General features: G+C 43.7%; 2 protein-coding genes across 8 annotated transcripts in view; one reads left to right on the plus strand and one right to left on the minus strand.

Moving 5' to 3' along the window:
• Gnb4 (G protein subunit beta 4) overlaps window positions 1-22,982 on the plus strand; it is a 64,222-nt gene that overhangs the window by 39,993 nt on the left and 1,247 nt on the right. For 2 of the 4 annotated variants that reach the window (XM_006971133.4, XM_042278932.2), the window contains exons 9-10: window positions 1,312-1,528; window positions 4,072-8,874. In XM_006971133.4, coding sequence (XP_006971195.2) covers window positions 1,312-1,528; window positions 4,072-4,178 — 324 coding nt within the window. In that variant the 3' untranslated portion in view covers window positions 4,179-8,874. Of the gene's footprint in view, window positions 1-1,311; window positions 1,529-1,961; window positions 2,648-4,071; window positions 8,875-22,982 lie in introns of those variants that run through there. The other 2 variants (XM_076573894.1, XM_076573895.1) reach the window with 2 other exon arrangements.
• Window positions 10,410-22,982, minus strand: part of Mfn1 (mitofusin 1) — a 45,397-nt gene continuing 32,824 nt past the window's right edge. For all 4 annotated transcript variants that reach the window (XM_006971135.4, XM_006971134.4, XM_016000428.3 and 1 more), the window contains exons 15-18: window positions 20,415-20,567; window positions 18,867-19,063; window positions 13,357-13,491; window positions 10,410-11,405 (exon numbers count right to left, since the gene is read on the minus strand). In XM_006971135.4, the coding sequence (XP_006971197.1) occupies window positions 11,327-11,405; window positions 13,357-13,491; window positions 18,867-19,063; window positions 20,415-20,567 (564 nt within the window). In that variant the 3' untranslated portion in view covers window positions 10,410-11,326. The remainder of the gene's footprint in view (window positions 11,406-13,356; window positions 13,492-18,866; window positions 19,064-20,414; window positions 20,568-22,982) is intronic.

The raw sequence follows: 22,982 nt of genomic DNA on the forward strand, positions 1-22,982 counted from the left end.
ACCCCAGGTTTCTCTGTGGTTGTTGGGACAGAGGTCCTAAAGCAGTATCGGACTTCAGCTTCCAAGACCAGAAGATCTGATTGACTTTCCTGTGGAGTAGGAATTTGGGGAGACCAGCCTATCTTGTTAAAGTGGGCCAATCAATTCCCCAGTGTCCTGCTTGTCCACAGTCTGGACAGGGTCTTAGTGGCAAAGCAGTTTTCCACTCCATGGCTGGCTTTGCTGCATTTAAAGCAAGTTCCAGGTGGAAGTTCTTCTGCAGCCATCCATGTTCCTTTAAGGAGGTACAGGGTGCTGCCAGGAACTGGCATGTCTCTATCATGAGAAGCTTTTTTTTATTACATGCCATATTCTCAGATCTCTGAAGCGTTTGAGCATCAGGGAGTCATGTCTGTTAGGTAGAAGCAGTTTAGTATCTCTAGAAGGCAAAACACAATTTAGTGTTTCTAAAGTCAATACCAAGGGGGTTGATTACTCTTACATTACAAACCTGGCTGCCAGTGAGATATGTCCTGTACACGAATGCACTGGAGGTGCAGCTTTGATACCTCAGGAAACCAGCATTGTTTTAAATTCTATCTTTCATAAACCTTGTTTTCAGGACAGGACAGGAATTATCACAGAGAAATCTATCCTAATCTAAAGTATTTTGGAGACCTGTTGTCTCTTGGTGGACCAGGTTTAAAGTGAGCAAAGCAGTCCCTGGTGATCTGGGGCGGAGGGCAGGGAGATCACATGGCAGGTCTATGGCTTGGAGCTTAAATACCCTGTAGGCGTGGTTCCGTTTGGTGGGCTTTCTTAAAGGGGCAGGGTTTGGAGAGGGAGGAGGGGTGCCGAGGAGGAGCTTCCAACGGAACAGTGTGGACATGCAATCCTTGTCTGCTGTCATGGTGCAGTGCAGCTCCTGGCTCCTGAGTGACACTGGACGGAAATGTTTTGATCCGACAGTGAAGGACCACAGCAGTGATATTAACACTGTGTGCTGAACAGTGGGCAGTGCACTCTGTATATGCTATTCAGTCCCAACTCTTCAGCTAAAACTAAAGCCTAGAATATTAAAAAATATATATGGACTAGGCCAGATGTGGTGGCTCACACCTTTGTAACCCTAGCACTTAGGAGGCTGAAGCAGGAGTGTTGTGAGTTCTGGGCCAGCCTGGGCTACATGGTGAAACCCTGGCTCACATAAAAAGGAACAAACTTTTCATCAGTCACTGACATGGAAAGAAGCAAAATTAGACTTTAAGCCTGCCTCACCTCCCATCCCAGCTTCTCTGCCTTCGTTGTTTTTATGTATGTTTTCCTTTCTAGTTCTTCCCAAGTGGATATGCCTTTGCCACTGGCTCTGATGATGCCACTTGCCGGCTCTTTGACCTCCGTGCAGACCAGGAGCTACTGCTGTATTCTCATGACAATATCATCTGCGGCATCACTTCTGTGGCCTTCTCAAAGAGTGGGCGCCTTCTGCTAGCCGGCTATGATGACTTCAACTGCAGTGTGTGGGATGCGCTGAAAGGAGGCCGGGCAGGTTAGTGGTGTGGCCAAGGCCGGGTCTGTCTTACGCTGGGGCCTGCTGGGCGTCCTGGAGCTTTCAGAACAGCAGCTGGGTGCTCTCCTTCATGTTCTTCATTACCTTGGAGGGTAGTTGGAACATGTACCCTGTTGAAGAATGACATTGGGTCCTGAAATATGGTAAATTAGGGTCAAGGGCAGTGAACACAAATTGGTGCCATCTTTCACAAACCAGTTTTTTCTTCTTCTTACGTCTTGGTTTGCTTACTTACTATTCTGAGACATGTTTTTATGCTTGGAACTCAGTATGAAACCCAGGCTGGCCTTGAGCTCCACATCCCCCTGCCTCAGCCTTCCAAATGCTGGGATTGCTAGTGAATGCCACCATCATGTCACTTGGGGCTAAGCTGTCACTTGGGGCTAAGCCATCACTCTCTCTAATCTGACAGGAAGCGTGGTTTCTGCTGTGACTCATGCTCTTGGGACTGATCCCGAGGACAGGCAGACTGTCTTCCAGGCCTCAACAGGAGCCCTCCACTGCAGGTCCCATTAAAAGACAACAAAGCAGCCATACTGGAAGTGGGATATAATGGAGGGATTTTTAATGTTAACTAAAATAATTTAAAATTATATTCCAGGAATCCAGTGGCTGTGTGTGTGGTTTGTTACTACTGTAACACCGCAAACATTCTTCTGCACCCCAAGAAAAACTGGTAGGGTGCAGTGTTGTATGCCTGACCTGAGACAGAGACAGGAAGATCACAAGTTTGAGGCCAGTCTGGGCTATACATCAAGAACCCCCATCTCCAAACCCAACTTTAAATAGCATGCCTGCATTATTACATTTTCTTTTTTTTACACACATACTTCTTCCCTGTGCTCCCCACCACTATCCGAGGCTGATTCCAGAGGGAAGCTGGGATCACAATTTAGCAAGTCAACTCTGATCTCCATTTTTACCAATCTCAACTGTTCCTTTCTTCCAGTCAGGAGATATGTTAGTGGCCCTAGTGACTGAATCTCTAGTCTTAAACTGGCACAAGATTATTATGTGACACAAGATGGTCGGTCATGTGGCAGGTCTCAGACAGCAGATGGGGGGGGTGTCACCCCTACTGGCCCCTTGCTAATGCAGTTCTGTTTTGACAACCCCCCCACCCCCCACCCCCATCCAGAGATCTTGTAGCTTACAGCTCTGTTGCTGTCTTGTGCCTCTTTTGCTCACTCCCCACCTTTGGAAACCCTCAGGGTTGTTGAGGTCTGCACACACAGGGTCTCAGCTCTTCCAGGAGTAATTTTCTGCAACCAGTTAACAAACTGCAGTTCAGAGTTTTATACCCAGCAAGTCGAGTTTTGAAAAGGATCTGCTGCCCAATGCCAGCAACTCCGTAAGGTATTTTGTATTTGGCTGTTAATCTGCTCGTATCCTAGCTCATTTCTAACATATGCTCGAGTTTCGGGGTTGCTTTGCTGATAGCTGCCCTCCAGCTGGTTCAGCACAGGGTCTCACTTCACAGCCAGATCCAGACTTGGGAGCCACTCTGTGCACTGCCCTTTCCAGGCTTTCTGTTACGTTATTTCAACCCCATGATGGTAGAGTTGCCATTCACTGCCAGACTGGAGATACTACAGGGAATATTTAACCGGATAAACTTCTGAGAGTGAAACTATGTTTAAAGAGAGATGTTAGGTTCTGACATTGCATTTTAACCTCAGCGTCCCTGACGGCTTCATGATTAGGAGGGCTGAGAGGTGAAGCGTCTCTGATGGACGGGGCCAGTGACTGTCCACACATCCTTTGCCACGAGATAGAGAGGATATTCTCCTTTTCATTTGAATATTTGCATGTTTCACTTAAAGCTTGAGAGTTGTTCCGTTTGCCCTGTGCAGTAAAAGGGATGGGTGAGTCTCAGATCACTGCAAAGCAAACGGAACTGAATGAGCTCAGTGGCTTCATTTAGTTCTAACCAGTTTGTGTGTGGTGCTGAACAGAAAACTAAATGAATGATTTGGGTCTGTTTTGGAAATAGGATGGAAGACAGCTGTCTTGTCCTTGTGGAAAAGTATACTGCATTGAACTTCCATTTAAAATGTGTTCTTATTGAAAGTTCAGTAGCAAAACTGGACTAGCACGAACTTAACTGGAGATGTGGAATTTGCCTTTACATTTATTTTCCTAGAAAGGAAAATTACCAAGCACCCAGGTTCAATGGCACATGTTTGTTACCCCAGCACTTGGAAGGTAGATCCAGGAGGATTAGGATCTTAAGGTTATCTTTGGCTGGGTACCAAGTTCAAGATCAGCCTGGACTACATGAAACCTGTCTGTTTTTCTTTTTGTAAAAAAGATTATGACTTTTCAAAAATTGAGAACAAAAATTGATGTATTTTTGTGTTAAAACAGTGAGTTAACCCATGGTGTGCTGTGTCCTATGCCTGACTTGCCCTGACAGCAGTCTCCCCAGGGTGCCTCTCATTTTTTAAATCACTGTGCTGTAATGCACAACTTTTGTAGTTCTAAAACTCCAGTTTTAACCTTGTATTGACCTTTCTTTGTAGGTGTCCTTGCTGGTCATGACAACCGTGTTAGCTGCTTAGGTGTCACTGATGATGGCATGGCTGTGGCCACCGGCTCCTGGGACAGTTTTCTTAGAATCTGGAATTAACTGTGTCATAGTTTCTGTTCTCCAATGGTTATTTGGAGAAATCCATGCTACAGCCTATAGCTATGAGAAAAACTCTACCTTCTATTTGCGGATGAAGATGTTTCTATTGAAATGAATGCATACAAAAAGAAGCTTTCAGTGAACTACAACCAAATGGTGTAAAAGAAACAATCAAGATGAAGGTCCCTTGCTGAGGTCGAAGGGCCGGGGTATTAGCTGGGCAGTTGTGTTGACTTTAACCCCGACAGACTCGCTTGTGCTGGTTTTCTGTAGATTAGAACAGACACTCGTTAGCAGATGACCATTGTGTTTGCATTTTGTCAGGGACTCCCCTTGAACTCTGTATATATAAAAATGTCACATTTTTAAAGTGTTATCACGGAAGAGCCAGGACTCAGGATAGGCAGAAGTGATAGTGTAGATATATGTGCTGTCTGAAGGAGTCCCCTTGGGTTCTGACATTGCATTTTAACTTTAGAGTCCCTGAAGGCTTCCTGATTAGGAGGGCTGAGAGGTGAGGTGGCTCTGAGGGAGCCAGTGGCTGGTTTGACGCATTCTTTGCCAGCTAGGAATCTACGTAAGTGCTCCTTTGAGTCTTTGAGGTGGCAGGTGATGTGAGGGCCAGGGGGTAAAAATTTCACTTTGACACAGGAACATATTGAAGTGTCATTACAATTTATTATTATATTAATAACCAGTAGACACTGGCATGTAATTTTTGGTATTCTAAAAGGCTGAGCCCTTTGGACCTTTGGATCTTGCTGTTAATTTCACTTTCAGAAACCAAGTGTATAGAATATACTAGTATTTCCGGTTTGACAAAACCTGACTTGTCCCTGTATCTGAAGACTTTTGCCCAGTATTCTCTGTAATAGGCAGGAAACTGTCTCACCTTTTACATTCTTGAGAAACGTAAACTCATCCACGCCACTGGCACTAACTTACATGTAGTAAGATGGCTTCATGAATTCAGTGTCATGTCAAATCTGTTGGAATAAGTGATCTGTACCCTTAAACTTCTGCTGTCCCATTGGTGGTGCTGCAGAAGGGATCCGGGGCCTGGTGCCCGCCAGGCAACTGCTCTGCATCCCCAGCTCCTCTGATGGACGCGTTCTGCTGCCGTGTAGTGCTGTTCTCCATAGCATGACACACTTGTTTCCAAGTAGCTTACTGCAGGCTGTCTGGAGCTGAACCCTCGAGCCTAAAGCATTGTTTCAGAGGGGTCCAATTGCTCAGTAGAGTGTCTGTCACTGGGCTGTCCTGCCTCCAGACCGAACCGATGCCGCTCCTCGTGTTTCCTCCTGCAAATTTAAATGACTGACGAGAGTTAAGTCTTGCTGGGTGCTGCCTTCATGGGTTACTTGGATGTATACACACACATTGTTTTGTAACTCAGTAACATGTAAGTTGCTGTTTAGCAATTTTACTGTTAAAGTTGAGCACCTGTAACTATAACCTTAATAGTCGCAAACTGTTTCTGTGACTTTTCATCCTTATACTGTGAATGGTCCTATGTAAGTGTCCGCTGTGGTAAAATCGGCATCCCTGTTATTAAGGTCAGTTGCTCTTAAGAGACTACAGTGGACAGAGCCTCCTCCCGGCACACAGCTCCAGGGTTGGACCTGAGTGGGGCAGACACACAGACACGGAAAGCTGGGGTCATGTAGACTGGGCTCTCCTGTGGAGAAACTGCAGCTCCCAGGAAGGAATTTGTGACATGGAGTAGCAGAGTTGGTGCTGCTGTACACAGATGAACAAGGAGGCAGCGTTTACGGTGTGCAGCTGGACAAGGAGACAAGGATGGCTCCTCTCTGTAAGAGCAGCCTCTGCAGGGAAACAGTCTTCGGGCTGTAAACATTGGGGGTAGGGAGGGTGCTATGGTGGACTTTTCTACATAGTCCATCAGCATTCATACTCAAGCCAGGAGGGCTTTGCTGTTCTCCCACGGGTCTGGAGCAAAGGTCCTTGACACAGCAGTACCCGTCAACAGCACATGCACTCAGGGCTTCCTTTGCTCCCTACAGGGTAGCGGTGAACTGAGATACAGTATTGAAGAGAAACAGACCACCAATGGCAGGTGTGAATGTGTACCTCAATCTTTAGTTTCTGGGACACCTTTGCTCTATCTGTGAACTAGGGAGGTCACTTCGTAAAGCGTAGCTCTCTGAAATAGGGCACAATTTACTTAAAAAAAGAAAAGCCTGACAGTGGGCTAGAATCTAGCCTTGCTTGTACCTGTTGCCTGGAAAGCACTCTACCACCGGGCTACATCTGCAGCCTGCCCCACCCAAGCCAGAGCTGAAGCACTGATCAAATCACTCCCCCAAAAGGGCGTGTCTCTAAGTCTGCTGTGTAGCTCAGAATTCATCCCAGTGTTCATTCAGAACAGCACTTCTAATAGGTATTTAAAAATGGGGCTAGTGATTAACCTGGGCTAAGTACTTGAAGCACAAGGCCCGGGGTTCAGTCCTCAGCTGTGTGTGTCGGTCAAAAGTCATACTAAAGGTATTCTATGGCCCTAAATGTTTTAAAATGGAATTTAGGGCTGAAGAGTTGGCTCAGCAGTTAAGAGCACTTGTTATTCTTACAGAGAACCTGGGTTCAATTCCCAGCAACCACATGGCAGCTCACAACTACCTGTAACTCCAGTCCCAGGGGATCTGACTTCCTTGGGCAGCAGGCACATTAAAGCATGCAGGCAAAACATTCATACACACAAATCTGTTTAAAAAGGAATGTACTTTCATGTTATGGAACCATGATGAACAATGTGGCTGACTGCACACAGCACTGACATTTGACACAGCAATGACCTTCCTCAAGCTGCTTTCTACTGGTTGGTGCCTTTAGGGTTTCTTTGCAGTTTCTGTTGCGGCTAAATACATTGGGTTGCCTGAGACTTCCTGAAATTAACCTATATATGTGCCTTAGCGGGTTGACGCATAGCATGCATAACATCAAACAGAAGTCGTCTTGAGATGGACAAGATTCTTAACATTTTGCCGTGGCTCCTGCCTTGGCCTCTAACTGGGTCCGCAGGCATTTGCCCCTGTGCCGCTTTCCCCAAGAGTATTTTAAAGGCACACTTGCCTTTCTAAAACAGTGTAGCGCCGTGTGCTGTCCGGCAGGGCCGTCTCCACCTGGAGATGAGCAAGCTTCCTTTTGGCTGCTGTACTCTGTGTAACGTTCCAGGTCCCTCACTAGCTTGCACTTAGAAGTGGTACACATGTACTGTACTGAATTCCAAGTTCATAAATGCCAAGTGGTGGGGTCTGGTTCTTGAAGAGCGGGTCTCGTCAGTAGCTGTCATTTTAATTTAGACTTAGCAAGCTGACTGATGTGCTTCTGTTAAGGAATTTTAATCTGTTAAAAAAGAAGTGAACTAGTGTATGCCTGTAACCCTTTACTTGGGAGGCTGGGACAGAGGGATCACTGAGAGTTGAGGCCAGTCACTGGGGCTATCAGATGGAAACCTTGTCCCAGGGGCTGGAGAGAGAGAGCAGTGGTTAAACCTGCTTGCTATTCTCACAGGGGGCCTGAGAACAGTTCCCAGTGGAGGTGGCTAACACCTTCCTATAACTTCAAGGGGTCCAAAGCCCTCCTCTGGCTTCCTCAGACACCTGCACACACATAATTTAAATCCTTTTTTAAAGGAAAAGAAATCCTATCTTAAAAACAACCATAAAAATGATCATTCTGTTGTTGAAAGTACTCGCCAATCCTGTAGATGACTTAGATTTAGTAGTAAAACTAAGACTTTGTTTTAGAAATGCAACTATTCAGGGAAATTAAGTGGATGTGAATGTCCTGTATTTTAAACCATTGACTAGCCTAGAAAACTGAATAAGCAATCCCCCAGATGGACCTGCCATCGTTTCAATAAGGAACATTCTTTTAGAATCTGCAGATCACATCAGACTTGCACAAATACTTAAGAATGATTTAAAATGATGTCTAAGCTTCCGTTAGAAATGTAAGAGCCACCCACAGGTGAGTCTGTCATTTGACAAAGATGATCTTCAATCGGATCCTGCAGAACGTGAAGCACACAGGAGCTCAGCTCCTGCTTTTCATTGGTTACAATGGTGCTCACAGGAGGTTTAAGTCAGCACTGTCAGCCACAGACTGATGGAGCATCTTGTATTTAGGAAATATTTTCCATCTTGAGAATTTTCTAAGAGGTTTTTTTTCCTTAAACCCAATGGCTGGCTTTGTAAAACAGGTATAATAATGTAGCATCACAGCTAGTATGAAATGTACCCAACAGAATCTTCCAGCACATGGTCTGTTAACTAGGACTTCGGTGGCACAGCAGGAGGTTGTGCAAGCCTTTCTGTCTTTATACAGTGGTGCTCTAGCCTACCATTTCTCACCCAAGAGGCTTCTCTTTGAACATCTGCATCGTCTCACTGAAGCCATGAGATGGCCCACACTTCAAGTGTGTCCTGAAGCTGGTTTGAGTACTTGCCTATAAGGCACCTTGGAAATGTCCTCAAGTATTTCCACAACGAAGCCAACTGACTATGATGTCAGGCATATGTCTAAAGCTTGACCATGCAAGCAGAGGACTGGGGCCAGGATTCAGCAGTATTCTGAGATGTAACAGTGACTCACTCCTTTATTTGTACAGTTGCTTGTGAAATGTTGTAGTGAGCTGGTCCTGTGATCTGTAATCAATAAAGTGCTTTTCATCATCTTTCATTGTACCGTGTTTTAAGTCAGATTTTAGTAAAATTTTTTAAGTTAAGCCCCAGAACTAAAAACTCAAGTCCAGTACTTCCTTGGTTAGCTCTACTCCCTTTGTTTAAATGCTGTCTTTATTTTTTTTATAAAACGAAGGAAGGGAGAGACGGGAGTGTCAGTGACCCAGAGTTGGCTTTCATTTTATTAAAGCCACAGATTTCTCATCCACAAGTAGGTTGTTCCTCTCTCTCCTTGGTGGGGCACAAGAGGTCTGCAGTTCTAGTGACTGGGAGCTAGATGCAGGAAGATGCCAAGGTTGAGACCCTGTCTCCATAGAGACAACAGCCATGCTTCCCCCGTAGCTCCCTTGGGATAATTTAGTTCCATTTCTTAAAATTGAAATATCTATTCAGTGTTTGTATTGACCTCTAAGTTCGAGGCCAGCCTGGTCTACAAAGCAAGTTCCAAAACAGCCAAGGCTACAGAGAAACCCTGTCTCAAACCAAACAACAAAAAAGGTTTGTATTCGTTCTATCTGTTCAAGGAGTCCTGTTGGCTGGGTACTTACAAGCTGCGTGCCTACCACGGAAAACCTCTCAAACTGCCACTGGCAGTGGTACACCAGGGATCTCACCCTGTGACTGGCCAAAGGACTAAGTGATAGTCGAGAAGTAATTAGGGCCTCCCTCCAATGTAAGAGAACTTATATGACTACCATGGAAAATGACCGGGAGTCACTAACTGAGATAAATGCTGCGTTTCTCAACTAACAGGCAAATAGATTTATTTTCATCTTGCAAGCTTGTATACTTATAAAAATGCTTTGTAAAAAGTTAAAGGTCATACAAAGTTTATAAATAATACTGTAAACATACACAGTAAATCATCAAGTATGTGTGTAGTAACTGAACAATAACAGGATTACAGTCTGTGCATTCGTGAGCCCAGCCACAGGTGTACTCTTCTCTGGTCGGAAGCACACTGTTCTCAACAGCCCTGACTTGATCAAACCCAGAGAGCCACATTGTAGCATGCTAAAGATGTGGCCAGAAGTTAAAGTGCTCTGTAACTTTGTAACTTAGGTTGGCAGACCTCCATTTCAGAGAGTGTTTTTTCATGTAATTTTCACCTAACCCCACCTGGTTGCCTGTACCATTTGGGGGGTGAAAAATTAGCAATAAAAGCAAAAGGTAGTCATGTTCATTTAAATTTGAATACTGCAGACCAAAACCCAATTTTCCTAAAATGTAAGTAATTCTGAAACATTTCTATGGTCTAAATAATGGTATATGATATTATAACATTCTTCAAATACCTTAAAAATAAGAAGTGTACCTAGGGCTGGGTGTGGTGGCGCACGCCTTTAATCCCATCACTCAGGAGGTAGAGGCAGGTGGATCTCTGTGAGTTCGAGGACACACCGGTGAGAGTTCAGTGTCCCCTGGATGGCAAAACTGATATCCATGAAATACTCATAGGTTAGCACTTTACTTTTCATAGTCAGGTCAGAGAAGCAATCCTGCCTTGCCATTTAAAAGTATTTCCATACACGATGTCAATCAGCCTTTAATGTAGAGGCACACATAATACCTGAACCATAAACATTTCAATAACACAGAGTGATCATTTTTAATGGGACCCAAGGAAATTCATGTAATTAAAGTCAAAGCTTCCAGTGGGGACAAGCCAGTGAGATTCCTCCTAAGGATCCATTTGTCACAGTCATGTCTCCATGGTCATGTCACCATACGCCATATCTACTCCTGTGTCCCACTCTGGCCATCCCTTCCAGACCTCCCACCTCATGTTTAGGCAGGAAAGCTCTCCTTGCGAGACTCAAGGCTGACAATGTTTGTAAAGAGACAGAGCAGGAAACCAGACTCAGATACTTCATGCGTGACTATAATGACAGGCCTTTCCACTATTTCACATCAGTTTAATGGGAATAAAGGAAAAGGTAAAAACTGTGTTTAGTAGTGGTTACATCCTTGCTGTGAGGGCCAAGTGACGGTAGGACACCCAGGAGTAGTAGCCCACACTCCCTGGTTTGAACAAATCAGCTTATAAACAAATTCAATATTCCCATTAAAGAAGGCATCGAGAACTAGTGAAGGAGGATGAAAAGATCGCTAACTCCTGGATGCCAGGAAGCAGTTACCCAGAATCACAGACAGAAAGCCCTGGTTGAGAGCTGCAGGACCCACCCTCAGGGGCTCACAGTTGGTTCCCCCGTTTTCAAGGAATCCATCATTTAACCCACAGTTCAGTCTTCACTCTAAACTAAAGCTAATGACGCATTGCAACACTTCAAAAAGTGCAACCCTGGAGACAGGTCATTACCAATCTCTGCAAGGCATCGATACTCAGAGTTAGTAATTCATACTGAGGTCATTTCATAAAAATAGCTCTCCCCATCGTCCAATCCGCTTCCTCCTACAATGCGATCATCACAGCAGCTTCTGTGGTTAAGATTCTTCATTGCTTGAGTGTAGAAACTGCTTTGTAAAATTCTCCAGCTCACTTTCAAGTTGAACGGCTTTATTTCTAGTTAAAAGACAACGAATAAAACACCAACCTAATTATCTTAACAGTCAATGAGAAGAGTACATTCTATCCAAACTTACAAACAGCCCTCTAGGCAGCTGTGGCCATCCTTAACTGAAACTCATACAAGACTGTTACCGTGTGTGCTCCTGCTTTGCTCACAGTGAATACAACCTCAGGGTCTAGAGCGATTCGAAGACAGAAGTCATGGACTTCAATATCGAAACAGCCTAACAGCTTAAACAGGAGTGACATCTTAAGTCAGGGTCATAACTGTAAAGTGTAAAGTACTGAATGACTTACACTGTATATGCAAAGAAGCTGGCAAGGAGCACATTAGAATCATACTTGATATAATCAATTGCCTATGAGTGGAAGCCCTAACTGAATTACCAGCCACAGTCTACGCAGCATGTTCTCAGTTCATGCTAGGGCATGTACTCACAAAGAAGGGACTCTATTTGGAGAGAAGGGAGTTGTTTTGTTGTCTCATGTGACTGAGGTCACGCAAGTGAAGTGCACATACAAGTGCAGGTGAATATAGTTCTTCAGGCTGAGCCTGAGTTGGTAATTGTGATTCCGCCCAGCCATGTCTTCCTAGGCCAGAAGGAGCATCAGACATCACCCCTTGATCGCACTGTGGACATTATAGAGTGTACTTAGACACATGTAGGGCTTACAGCCTGGTCTACACCTGGGCTCTGCTGCAGCCTACTGTTTCCAAGCTGGAAACTGGCTTGGCATGTGAAGCTACAGGTAATTTTAACAGTGGACTCCATGAAAACCAACAGCTGAGTACTGTGCTGCTCTGCGCCTTTGCAAAGGCTCTTCCACGACCAAGAGCACTGTGCTGACACCACATCTTCATCTGTCTAATTACACATGCCCTCAGAACTCAGGCCACGAGGACAGCCCTCCAGTCTGCAAACCCTGGCCACAAAGCTGCTCTCTGATGTAGCGCTACATGCAGGCAAGCCCTGACTCAGCAGTGTTGTTCAGTGCTTAACACTACTCCAAGACAAGCTGGCAAGCAGCTCGTGGTTAAGGAAGTGGAAACAACTGCCAAGTCAGACCTGATGGTGACACTTCCACTCCTATCCCAAAGGATCCATAATAAATCATAACGAAGCGCAAGCCCAATTTATCAGGACACCTGTAGTTCACTGCTTCAAACGCAAGTGTCCTCCTTCCTCAGAAAGAACAGGGCCTCTGTTATGGGGATTTTTGTTCATTTGGTTTGGGTTTGTTGTTGTTTGTTGGGTTTTTTTGAGAAAGGTCTCATGTGGCCCAGGCTGACCTTGAACTGAGGACTATGTACCTGAGGACTACTTTGAACCTGCTCCTGTCTCCTAAGTACTGGGCACACAAGGTGTGTGACACAATGCTCAACTGTCATTTTAGATTACTGAACTTCTGCTCTAGAAAAGAATTATCCCAGCCTAAGAGAGAGTAAAAGTCCTACAAAATTGCTTTTAACTCAGATGGACTCTCCGGCTGCAATGGGCTTTCACTGAAATTCCAAAGCATAAGGAATTAAATATGGACAGTCCTTGTCTTCTCAAAATGATTTATTTTTATTTTATGACTGTTGTGCCTACATGTATGGATATGCACCACTTGCACGCCTGGTGCTGAGAGAAGCCAGAAGAAGGCATCGGAGCTCTTGGAACTAGAGTTACAGGTGGCTGCTGGGTGGCCATTGCTGTACAGACTTTTTAGCTTAATGAAGTCCATGTAGGTGCTGGGAACCAAACCCAAGTAGGGGTCTCTGCAAAATAGCAAATACTCTTGCTGAGCCATCTCTCCAGCTCCAAACATGGAAACTCTGAATTTAAAGCAATGAAGATAGTTAATTTAAAAGTTCTAACGCAAAGTCATTAGTGACTTCACATAATAATCTTAGATGTGAGATGAAATTAGATATTCATGTTACTGAGAGGGAAAAGCTTACCTTAACAGCTTTGAGTTGTTTTGTATTTTCTCCAGTTGATCTATTTCTTTGGATAATCTAGCAATTTCTTCTTCCAGATGTTTTTGAGTAACATCAACTTGTTGACACAGTCGAGCAAAAGTGGTAGCCATTTCTCTAAAATAAAATTTAAAACAATTATGTAGGTTTTCTAAAAAAACACCCCAATATATTAAAAAGAAAAACTTTGTTTTGTTTCGTTTTTTTGAGACAGGGCTTCTTTACATATAGTCCTGGCTGTCCTGGAACTCAGACCAGACTGGCCTTGAACTCCGAGATCCACCTGCCTCTGCCTCTGGAACGCTGGGACTCAAGGTATGCACCACTATGCTCAGCTAAAGAGGAAAACGTCAATAGCTAAAAGCTGGGAGGCCAGCGTGGCCCCTGTAAACTTAGTGTGACTGCAGGCTCCTTTACTTTGCCTCAAGGCACCACGCTCGCCAGCCTGGGCTACAGCTGCCGCAGGGCTGTGAACACAAATGAACTGCAACCGCAAAGGAGACAAAATGCTACACCTGCTAGAAGGAAAAAGGCAGCACCCTGCAGGATAGAGGAGCAAGGGAGGACTCCCCACAGGACTCAAAACTGAGAAGCCTCTACAGCAAAGGACACAGTCAGCTGAATGAAGAAACCCACAGAGAGTGAGGCAGAATTTTTGTCTGCTATAAATCTGACAGGATGAATACCAGAATTTAGAAAGAACTCAAAAACAGTCAAGAAAACAAACCACCCAAGTAAAAAATGGGCTTTAGAGCTGAACATAGTCCTCAAAAGAAGAAAAATGGCTAAGAAGTATCTCAAAAAATATTCTACATCCTTAGTAATCAGAGACATGCGAATTAAAACTACTTTGAGGTTTCATCTTACCTTAGTTAGACCACCTGAGATCAAAAAAATGACGGATAACAAATGCTGGTGAGAACGTGGTAAAAGAAAAGCCTTATTCATTATTGGGATTGCAAACTGGTGCAGCCCCATGGAAATCAATGTGGAGAATTCTCCAAAGCTAACAGCAGATCTACCATGTGACCCAGCTGTCTCACTCCTCAGCAAATGCCCAAAGGACTCAACATCCTACTTCATACACACTTGCTCAGTTCATTGGCACTCTATTCACGATAGTGAGAAATGGAACACACAAATGTTCTTCAACTGATCAACAACTAGATAATGAAAATGTGGGACATATACTGCTCAGCTATAAAGAAAAATGAAATCATGAATTTTTCAGGTAAATGGATGGAACTAAAAAAGATCATATTGAGTGAGGTAACCCAGACCTAGAAAGTTAAATACATGTTCTCTCTTATTTATGGATCCTGGCACTGAATCCTTATCACACACGCACGTATGTACGCATGCACCCAATTTAAATCAAGTTTTACCACTTGGGATGGTAATATTTTCCACAAGAGCCAGAGTGTCGAACAAAAAACCCCAGTGCCATGCATAGCAAACTTCCCCTTGCGTTGCTAGGTCGGGGAATCCAAGCGAATTCCCCAAACAACACAGGCTACTGGTGTTGCTCTTGGTTGCTTCCCAGAACTGGAGTGAAAGACTATTGTTGAAGACATCACACACTGGACAGACCTGGTGGAACTGCCTAGAACTGACATTCAAGGAACACAGGCTCTAATGCCATCTGAAGGAGCTACGCATGCAGGACGCCTAGGGACAAGAGCAATCAATAGTCCTGCCAGGCTATAAAGCCACACAGTGACCCACTCCCAAGATAACCCCAATGGTGTTACAGCTTAGGGGTGATCAAAGGCTGTCCAACTGGATTAAAGGCCTGTTCAATGCAAGAGAATTCATGTCTAGTACTGTAAACCTAGCCAGTTACTGGTGGCTAGTGAGATCACAGACCCTAGAAGACTAAAAGAGAATATTGCTTTCCTAAACCAGTATAATTTCTAACTCCATTCTTAAAACTTACACTTACATCCACAGGCAAGTAAGTGTTGCTCTCACACTCTCACCAAGGGAGCTTCTTTCTGTAGTAGATGGAGACTACTACTATAATGACTATTTCAGAGAACAATAGACTGCGGGGTGCCTGCCCTGAATGATCCATCTAGAATGCAACCTCCAAACCTAAGGCTCAGGGGGCCCTGGTGAAAAGGGTCCAGAGAACCAGGACATCTGCTGCAAGGCATGACATGGAAGCTGCACCCAGAAATGTCAACAACTGGATCACCTAAACAAGAGGTGCTTGGTGATATAAGTAGAGGATCTAGTAGGGATAGTGACGGACCGATGCAGATGGGGGAGCTCACAGGGCTTCACCCCAGGATGAAGAGCTACAGGCAATTAATGGCTGCCAGGAGAGGGGTGAGATCACAGAGCCAGCCCTAAGAACATACATATGAACAAACTAAAAGGACTCAGTAGAGTGTGTGTGTGTGATAATAAAGGAAAGATTTCATAAACTTGGGGGACATGGGAGGAGTTGGGGGGGGAGGCAGGGTAAAAATGATGTGAATACAGGATGCACACAGGACATTCTCAAGAAAATGACAGAACACAGACACACCAGGAGACACCGTCACAGGAGATGGGGATTTCCTCAGAAGCATAAGACACTTGACTCGTCTCCTCTGCTCAACAAAAACAAAACCGTTGAGGCAGCATCCTTTTGTGAGGTAAATCACTGAGCAATGTGGACTACCAGAAGCAAAGGCCACATTCAGTCTGAGTGCTAAGGACAGTGGCTCTAAAGAATGGTGTTTGTATTTTACCCAGGAGTATGGCTACTCAGTGTGCACCTCAGACATAATTATCTAACACTTCTCTCTGCAACTGTCTATACACTATCGTTTTCTTCATGCTTCCAAATCCCACTATGACACATCAAGTACTTTTCATTCTGCTAACATTTTATTAAACACTGACATTTGCCTAATATGTCATAACTAATTATTTGTGGTTGCCTCTATTATAATGTAAAGGGAAGGGCAAATTATCTTCCAACTTTACATTTCCCATAATTCCTACAATTATGTTGGGTGAGGTTTTTTTTTTTTTTTTTTTTTTTTAAAGAAAGGGAGGCATGGAGCTATACCATTTATTTGTAAGACCTTCACTCAGGTCCAAGTATCTTCATCAGAGAAAATATCTTCCATTACACAAATGAAATTACAAAACAAGAGTTCCAAAAGTATTTGGTGCATACGGCATGAACAAGACTCCAACCACAGATCTCCTTGTTTTGACCTTGTATCTCAGATTTACCTGTTAATTCCTGTCTCTTAACTAAATCATTCCATATACTACACCACTGCAAAGTGACTGGCTTTAGAGCTAAATGACGGATGACATCATTCCCAGAATTTCCAATTACCCAGACTATAATCTCTGCAAATTTATAGCCCTGTCCTAGAAGTCAAAAATCCCTCTAACACATACACTGTCCACACTTTCGTGGTTTTTTTAAAGACTTATTTGTTTGTTTGTTTATTATGTATACAGTGTTCAGCCTGCATGTATGCCTGCACGCTAGAAGAGGGCATCAGATCCCACTATAGATGGTTGTGACACACCCTGTGGGTGCTGGGAATTGAACTCGGGACCTCTGGAGGAGCAGCCAGAACTCTTAACCTCTGGGTCATCTCTCCAGCCCTCTTCATGTTCTTGAACACATTACCTTCCTCCTCATCCACCTCTTGCACGTGTTCACACCTCGTGCCACCCGCTCCCATGAGCCTTATTAAAGGCTGTTCTTTGCAGGCTCTACCTGCTGAAGCACTCTCCACTTCTCCCACCTGCCCTTACAGGAAGGACGACATTCACTCTGCCTGTGTCCTTCTGTGCATGTTACCTCTCTAAGTTGAGATCCTCTGGCTCAAATGCATTTAAATATAGAACACTGCACTTTGGTTTAAAGAGAATTCAATATTTTTTTTTTTAATATTTAATTGTTATAAAAGCAGAAACTAGGGGTTAGGAGAGAGGGGTCTGTGGTTACGAATAGTTGTTGCTCTTGAAGAGGACCTGGGTTTGGTTCCTGGCACCCACATGGTGGCTCACAACTATCTGTAACTCCAGTTCCAGGGGATCTGATGCTCTCTTCTGATCTCCAAGGACACTAGGCACACATGTGGTGCAGAGACATATGTCTAAATATGGTCCAAGAATGAAATCATGTGAGAATTCTGAGTGCTTGTGAGAAAACTCCAAGAAAACAGGACGAGTCTTATGACCATCGTTTCTTAAAAAACATGGTTCTTGGAATGTGTTTTTGTGTCCCTCCTAGGTGTAGCAGATAGGATTGGGTTTACTTCAGACTATTCATTACAACTGGCTGTTATTATTTGTTGTTTACATGTCTCTATGGAAAGACATGTTCTGCTGCATGAGGCTTGTCCACCACATGCACCTTGTCCTTGTGACTGGACACTTCACTCATGTGACTCTTCTTAACCTTCAGAGCATAAACTGTTTGATGCTCTGAATAAAGGTGGCTATTGCATGAGATTACAGTCTGCCTCCACTCTCCCTGGTCCCACCACTTCTAGAGCAATAAACAGATGTATATGCAGGCATAACACTCAAACCCATAAAATAAATGTAAAAGACAAAGTTTTTTTTTTTTTCTTTTTCTTTTTTTTTTTTTTTTTTTTGGTTTTTCGAGACAGGGTTTCTCTGTATAGCTTTGCACCTTTCCTGGAGCTCACTTGGTAGCCCAGGCTGGCCTCCAACTCACAGAGATCCGCCTGGCTCTGCCTCCCGAGTGCTGGGATTAAAGGTGTGTGCCACCAACACCCGGCTTAGACAAAGAATTTTAAATGGTGGGTATGGTAGCCTTTTCCTTTAATCCCAGCACTCTGTAAACAGAGACAGGAGGATCTCTATGAGTTCAAGGTGAGCATGACCTACAGAGTGAATTAAAGATCAGGAAGAGTTACATCGTGAGATCTTAACAACTTAAAACAGGAAAAAAAAAAAAAAAAAAGGAGAAATTGGATAGACCTAGACCTATAAGAAAATTGTCTTGAAATCTAAAAAGCAATACTGTTACACACTTAAGTTTGGACTATGATAGTAAAAAGCACATTCTATTCATCATAAAATTATCAGGGCAAAGTGGACTCAGGAGGCTGAGGCAGGAGGACTGCCATGAGTTAGAGGCCAGCCTGAGCTTCAATAAGACCCTGTCTTAACAAAACAAAAACAAACAAACGAAAATCAGGAGTCTGTCCACTTAGTTGAGCCCACTTAATAAATGCTAAAAATTCAATCTTCATGATGAAGGAAGCATCCTAATAGGATCACACCTGAGCACAGCCCTGCTAAAGAACTAGTTGTTAAAGCTGTCCTGCCTCTAAAGGGTTCTGTGCACCAACTTCTAAATGCTCAGACCTAATCTACCAGGGTGTGAGGAGAGGAGTGCTGACAGGTGGGAGCAGAGGTGAGCCCCTGCTACCTCAGTGGTGTCTGGACACATGGTCATGAACTTCAGTGAGCCTCTGTGGAAGCTGCACCTTCCTACTTACTGCTGTACTTGGTGGCTGCAGTTTGCACTTGTGAAGCTCACAATCATCTGCAGCTTTTCGGTTGCATAGTTCACAAACTGCTGCTTAAATGCTCTCTCTTTAGCACGGGTGGTCCAGGTCAGCCTTTCATACAGATACAAAGCTCCATACATACTTAAGGAAACAGAGATGAGTTTCCAGCCCACTGTCTTCCAAATCTGCAAGATAAAGTCACAACTCATGATGAGAAGAAAACACACTGGGAAGGGACACACTGAAAGATACTGTGACTCCTGATTCATCTTTTAAAGATGCATATACCTTCCTCATAAGGAAATCGGATAGAAAAAATATAAACATCAAGATGGACTTTCACAGCTCTCCATAGTTGATAGGGTCAATCAAACTCCCTCCTGCTCTTTATAAAGACTTTATTTTTATTTTTCATGTGTACGAGTGTTCTGCCTGCATACAGGAAATGTGTGCCAGGTGTGTATGTAGTGCCTGTGGAGGCCAGGAGATAGCATCAGAACCCCTGGGACTGGAGTTACAAATGGCTAAGCTGCCATGTGGGTGCTGGGAACCAAACAGGGGTCCTCTGGAAGAGAAGCACATCTTAACCATCTCTCCAACCCCAACTTGCTATTATCTCCAAAAAAAAGAAAATTATTTTAGGTTGAATGTTTTGAACATTACAACAGCACATGTATGCTGTTAAGCAAAAAACTGAGCACGACTTACTAATAATCTTTAATACTCAAGACAGCTCCCACTGGAATTCAGAGACAGTCACAGAGGCCATCTTGTTTGGTGTCAAAGATCAAAGCTAGCCCTCACAAAAGAAAGGCAAGCTCTCTACCAACTTGGATTATGAACCTTTCCCCATTGGTACTTTCTTGTTATGCCAATATATAAATACTACTTATTTGTGGGCTGTGGTGAGAATAGATCATTTTATTAAAAGTCAGATAAGGATAGGAATGTAATTCAGTGGTACAGGGCCTACTTGGCATGTGCAAAGTTCTGGGCACTGCCCTAAGGAAGGCAAACAAGGAGCAAACAGAAACCAACTGAACGGCTGGTAGGGATTCCATCCTAAAATTACAGGTAAGGGTGTAGGTAGGTAGGGGTATATGCATGCATTCATGTATGTTTAAAGATAAGTTACAGCTGTAAGATCTTAGTCACACCGGGCGGTGGTGGCGCACGCCTTTAATCCCAGCACGCAGGAGGCAGAGCCAGGCAGATCTCTGTGAGTTCAAGGCCAGCCTGGTCTACAGAGCGAGATCCAGGGCAGGCACCAAAACTACACAAGGAAACCCTGTCTCGAAAAACAAACAAACAATCAGCCACTACTTTTTTGTTGTTGTTTGAGATAGGGTTTCTCTCTGTAGCCCTGGCTGTCCTGGAACTCACTCTGTACACCAGGCTAGCCTCCCTAGTGCTAGGATTAAAAGGTGTATGCCACCATTCCCAGCTCTTAGTCGCTACTTACAACCTACAAATTTTCAGATGCTTGATAGTTGTTGAGACTAGGATGATAACTTTATTAAAAGTACTGTTTCTTACCACTCCCCCAACAACTATGATGCCCATGGAGGTTCTAGATGTGAGGGACGCCAATCCTGTGATCAAGGTGATCATGAGCTCTTCCTGGGCTGCATTATCCGGCGTTGCTGGATTAGAAGGAGCAGTGGGAGTTGAAGCTAGAGATCTAGGGAGCTGATGAATTTAGGAGAAACAAAACAAAATAGTTAAATTCATAAAGTTGTTTTTAAAAACTAAAGCAGATTATAGGAGAAAAGATTCCAAAAAATGAGCAGAACACAAATCCATGAAGAAAATAAGAATGCACTAAGAGTTTTTTTGTTTTTTTGTTGGTGGTGGGAGGGGGTGTGACAGTATCTGACATGGTTGCCTAGGCTAGCCTGAAACGCCAACTCCAACTCTTCCAGCTTCAGCTATTCAACTGCTGAGATTACAAACATGTACCTTCACGAGAACTAGTTTCTGTGATGTGAACTAATGATAGAAAGAACAATAAATTTAATAGTAAATCAATAGGAATTAAAACTGGCTTTTTAAGATTAACTTTTCTTATTTTTAATTATGTGTATGTGGTGTACCCCAAAGATAGAGGTTTTGGATCCCCTGGAAGTTACAGGCAATTGTGAGCTGCGTAAATGTGGGTGCTGAGAACTCTGAAAAAGCAGTAAGCACTCTTAACCACTGAGCCATCTCTCCAGCTAATTCCATCTCCCAGGAATCAAGACTATTTTTTTTTTAAAGAGTTGAAGATATAGACAGGTGGTGGTGGCGCACACCTTTAATCCCAGCACTCGGGAGGCAGAGGCAGGAGAATCTCTGTGAGTTCGAAGCCAGCCTGGGCTACCAAATGAGTCCCAGGAAAGGCACAAAGCTACACAGAGAAACCCTGTCTCAAAAAAAAAAAAAAGATAAAAAGAAAAAAAAAAGAGTTGAAGATATAATATAGTAGTAAGACTGTGTACTTAGCACATGCAATGCCCTAGTTCAAACACACACACACACACACACACACACACACACACACACACACACACACACACACACACTAAATCAAAAGCATAATCATTAAAACAAGCAAAAAAGCCAGGTAAATTAAACTTGAAAATTAAAACCTGGGACCAGTGAGATGGCTCAGTAGGTAAAAGTAGATGGCTCAAGTCTGACTGTCTAAGTTTGATCCTCAGAAGCCACGTGGTGGAGGAGAGAACCAACTATTCCAAGTTACCCTCTGACCTCCATATCATTGTGTCTGATCCTCTCCAAGACACTCAATCAAATCAAATCAATATGATAAAGCATTTTGAAAATAAAAACCTTTTAGCTGGGTGTGGAGACTCATACCTGCAATTCTAGCATTCCAGAGATTGAGGCAGGAGGATTGCCATAATAAGGCCTCTCTGGCCTACACAGGCCAGTCTGAAGATCTTGTCACAAAACAAAATGAAAAAATAAAAATAAAAATAAAATCTATCACCACAACAAACCAACCTTTTAAATTTCAAAACAAGATTAAGCCGGGCGGTGGTGGCGCACGCCTTTAATCCCAGCACTCGGGAGGCAGAGCCAGGCGGATCTCTGTGAGTTCGAGGCCAGCCTGGGCTACCAAGTGAGCTCCAGGAAAGGCGCAAAGCTACACAAAGAAACCCTGTCTCGAAAAACCAAAAAAAAAAAAAAAAAAAAAAAAAAACAAGATTAAAAGATAAGCCACACATAAGAAAATATATTTGGACATCACTTATCTGTAAAGTAAATTTACATGCAGAAGAGAGAAAGAATCCCTTAAAACTTAATAGTGGCCAACTAGTACAACTAAAACATGAATAAAAATATTGCTCAAGAGGAACACACCCGGCCAGTGGTGGCACATGCCTTTAATCCTAGCGCCTGGGAGGCAGAGACAGGTGGATCTCTGGGGTCGAAGCTAGCCTGGTCTATAGAGTTACAGGACAACCAGGGCTACATAGAGAAACCCTGTCTCAAAAAAACAGGAAAAAAAAAAATAGAAGAATTCCATTGCATATATAATCTACATTTTCTCTTTATTTTTGTAGGGCATATACTTTATTGAAAATTAAATATTCTTGAGACAGAACATCATACCTTCAATAAAGGCTCTTATGAACTTACACATAAAACTACTACATTTTTCTTAATAGTCTTTTGCTGTTGGACAACTGCTTTGGTCTCATAATAGCAATTGTGAATAGTGCTGCATAGTTGCTTTTGAAATGCTGTGAATGTGCATGCATTCTGTTATGTGGCTGTGCATGTGTGCCCTCATGTGGATGTGTGCTTCACTTCTGGGGGTATTCAAGGTACTGCTAGGCCATGCAGTAACTTGAGGGGAACTTCCTTTTACTAGAATTCTCTCTTCTTCCTCCCTCCCTCCTTCCCTCTCTGCCTGGTGTGTGTGTGTGTGTGTGTGTGTGTGAAAGAGAGAGAGAGAGAGAGAGAGAGAGAGAGAGAGAGAGAGAGAGAGAGAGAGAGAGAGAGAGAGACTGAGAGAGAGAGAGAGAGAGAGAGAGAGAGAGAGAGAGAGAGAGAGAGAGGGAGGGAGGGAGGGAGGGAGGGAGGGAGGGAGGGAGAGAG

The sequence above is a fragment of the Peromyscus maniculatus genome, chromosome 6, assembly GCF_049852395.1.
Source record: "Peromyscus maniculatus bairdii isolate BWxNUB_F1_BW_parent chromosome 6, HU_Pman_BW_mat_3.1, whole genome shotgun sequence".
Taxonomy (NCBI): Eukaryota; Metazoa; Chordata; class Mammalia; order Rodentia; family Cricetidae; genus Peromyscus; species Peromyscus maniculatus.